The sequence below is a fragment of the Ziziphus jujuba genome, chromosome 2 (genome assembly GCF_031755915.1).
Source record: "Ziziphus jujuba cultivar Dongzao chromosome 2, ASM3175591v1".
NCBI lineage: Eukaryota > Viridiplantae > Streptophyta > Magnoliopsida > Rosales > Rhamnaceae > Ziziphus > Ziziphus jujuba.
Window position 1 is genome coordinate 22,954,387 of NC_083380.1, and position 2,828 is coordinate 22,957,214.

The following is a 2,828-nucleotide window of genomic DNA, read 5'->3' on the forward strand; positions in this document are numbered from 1 at the left end:
TGAGAATGCCAAAAAAAAATTCATTTGAAAGCTAATTTACTTGAAAAGTATGGAAACAAATTATTCTTTTTTACATATTCCTTTTATTTATTTTTTATTTATTTTGTTTTTTCAACTTTTTTATGTTTTAATATATAATAATCCAAAGGCAAGTTTAAAATTGATTCTAGGATTCTAGACCTCGTAGATTCGATTCTTCAAAAATTTTAGGAGGTTACAGTGTTTGATAAAACGAAATATAATCTGACTCCTGAATAATTTTACTAACAATAAAGCAGATTTGAAAATCAAATACAAGGCTGCTTTAGAAACTCCCTTTAATCAGGATAAAAAATTTGTAAATTCTCAAAAGACCTTTGATTAATATTACAATTCCGCCTATATTTATCCTTTGTCCCATATAACACTCATCATTAAATTAAAACTCTTCTGTAAATCGAAATCGATTTAATATTAGTTTTGTATCCATTTCTTATAATTTATGATGTGTTAAACATTTTTCTATTATTTTAAATAAATTTAATTATGATTTAATATAATTATTTATCATTGTTACATATAATAGACAACACATTTGAATTCATATTTCAAATTGGCTATGTAAGATAGCACTTTTGGGACAGCTTAACGACACAGCTGCAATTAGTTTAGTAAAGATCTCCAATATAAATCCCTTAATCCAATATGAAGGGAAAAAAAAAAAATAAATAAAAATAAAAATAAAAAATAAAAACCGAACACTATGATATTTCATTTAACAATTTTTTATTCGTTTATGATTTCACATATCAATAGCTTCTTATAATTTTCCTCCATGCAGTTTCATGTGAAACAAAAAGAGGGGAAAAAAAAAAAAAAAAGAAAAAAGGAAAACAAGAAATCAACTCTTGAAACCACGTACATCCCTAGAACAGTCTTCAGGAGCAAACTGGAGTTGCTGCATATTCAGATCATAAATAAAGCGCGTATCCTGTTGCTGCCAAGCTCCGACTACGGTTGCCATCGCCGGAGCCAACGCCACACAAAAGTATCTCAATCGATTATTATGAACATACATGCACTTTGGCTGAACCACCAAGTCGGCATCTTGGAAATGAAACGTCAACCCTGCGTATTGATGAAAACCAACCTTCTGTCTATAGCAAAGCTCCAACCCTTCAGACGAATTGTGAACTCTTTGTAACCCAAAAGGAAGAAAATGTCGTTCAAATGCTCTCATCACAACCCCATAAGGTTCTCGAGTAATAAAACTCAGTGTGGATCCACTATCTATGTAACAACCACCAGAACCATTTTGTCTGAGAGAGAAAGTTCCAGGTGGGAAGTTTAAGCGATTCCCAGCAACACTTATGTCTACCAAATTCAACTGGTAATGAAAAGATCTATATGTTTGTAGAAGTGGAGTTCTTTTAAGATTTGGAACATTTGGTATATCTTCACCAAATCGAAGAACACTGTTCTGGGACATGGGCCGGAAAGCATAAGCTAAGCAGTAGGAAAAGCGATTTCTAGTCAAGTTTCCCAGTTGGGTTATTAAAGAATCAGGACCAGGACTCAAGCCCAATATCCCTGAAAAGCTACGGCTTTGAGGCATGAAATTTTCGTTGTCGTTCGCACAACCAAATGCTATGTTTCTTATGGGGATCAGAGTTCGATTATTCGATGGGAATGTAAAGGTTTCTAAGGAAACGAGACCTTTAATTAAAGCGCCGCTGCTATACGTTTTGTTGTGGACGCATTCACCGTTGATGCATTGAAAACGTTGACGACAAAGAGGGTGACCACAAGGAAGCTTTCTGTAGGTACTGGAAGCAGTTGGCTCAAAGATGGGGTCTGTTTGGTTGAAACACCTTATGCAAGGTTTGCACTGTGTCCAAACAAGGCTACTGCCAGTGTCCATGAGTAATGTTTTAGATTTTTTAGGGGTACCAAGAAATACTTGTACTCCAAAGAAAAAGTTATATTTATGCACTGGAAGATTGATATTTTCTGGGTTCATGGTAGAATTTTGACCAAATAGTGACCCAAAATATTTAGCTCTGACCTTGGAGAATTCAACCATTCTTTGGATTCTTTCAACTTCAGGGAGCTTTCCAGGGTATAAAGGAGAGTCTGGAGAGTCTCTCGGGATCAGTTTCAAGCTCAATCCAGTGGGTTTGGAGGTATTGGAACAGACCAAGGTCAGAGTAAGAAGATGGAGAAAGAGAGTTAATAGAATTTGATTTAGGGCCATTTTAGAATTGATGGATGAAAGATTGAGGCATAATATCTATACATATATATATATATATATATATGTAGGATCACAGGATTCATAGTATGTTATAATTGATACAAAGCTTTTGTCCCCGTATGTACATCTCACATTAATACACCAAATCCTACCCGAGAAAAAGGTACATATGTACAACCCTTTTTCATCTTTAGAGAATTTAAGTAAAAGGTTACAAAAATTTTCTATTTCAGCTCACAGTAACGCTAAGTATTAAAATGTTGATCAGATTTATTTACCAAATAACATTGATCAAATATCACGTGTTAAAATATTATTGGTTTACATATTCATATAATTTAAATATAAAAAAATAAATCCTTAAATAAATAAATTAATTAAAAAAATAAATCAATTAAATATTTATACATCTCTTGCCACATCATTTGGTAAATAAATTTTCTGAATATTTTGGTAAGTCTAGCTTTATTGTTTAGCTTAATTCTCTTGACGAGTTTTATATTTTAGCTTATTTTTCGCCATTACTTGAGCAAGAAAAAGTAAATGTAACAAAAATGATGTGGAAAGTAACTTATTAAGAGAAACTGTGAGGAAC

The 2,828-nt window shown here is 32.6% G+C and overlaps 1 protein-coding gene across 1 annotated transcript; it reads right to left on the minus strand.

Annotated features, from left to right (window-relative positions):
- Window positions 1-776: 776 nt before the first annotated feature.
- Window positions 777-2,233, minus strand: LOC107419064 (aspartic proteinase nepenthesin-2). The gene has a single exon (XM_016027785.3). The coding sequence runs from the start codon at window positions 2,231-2,233 to the stop codon at window positions 881-883; it is 1,353 nt and encodes a 450-aa protein (XP_015883271.3). The 3' UTR covers window positions 777-880.
- Between the last annotated feature and the right edge of the window lie 595 nt (window positions 2,234-2,828).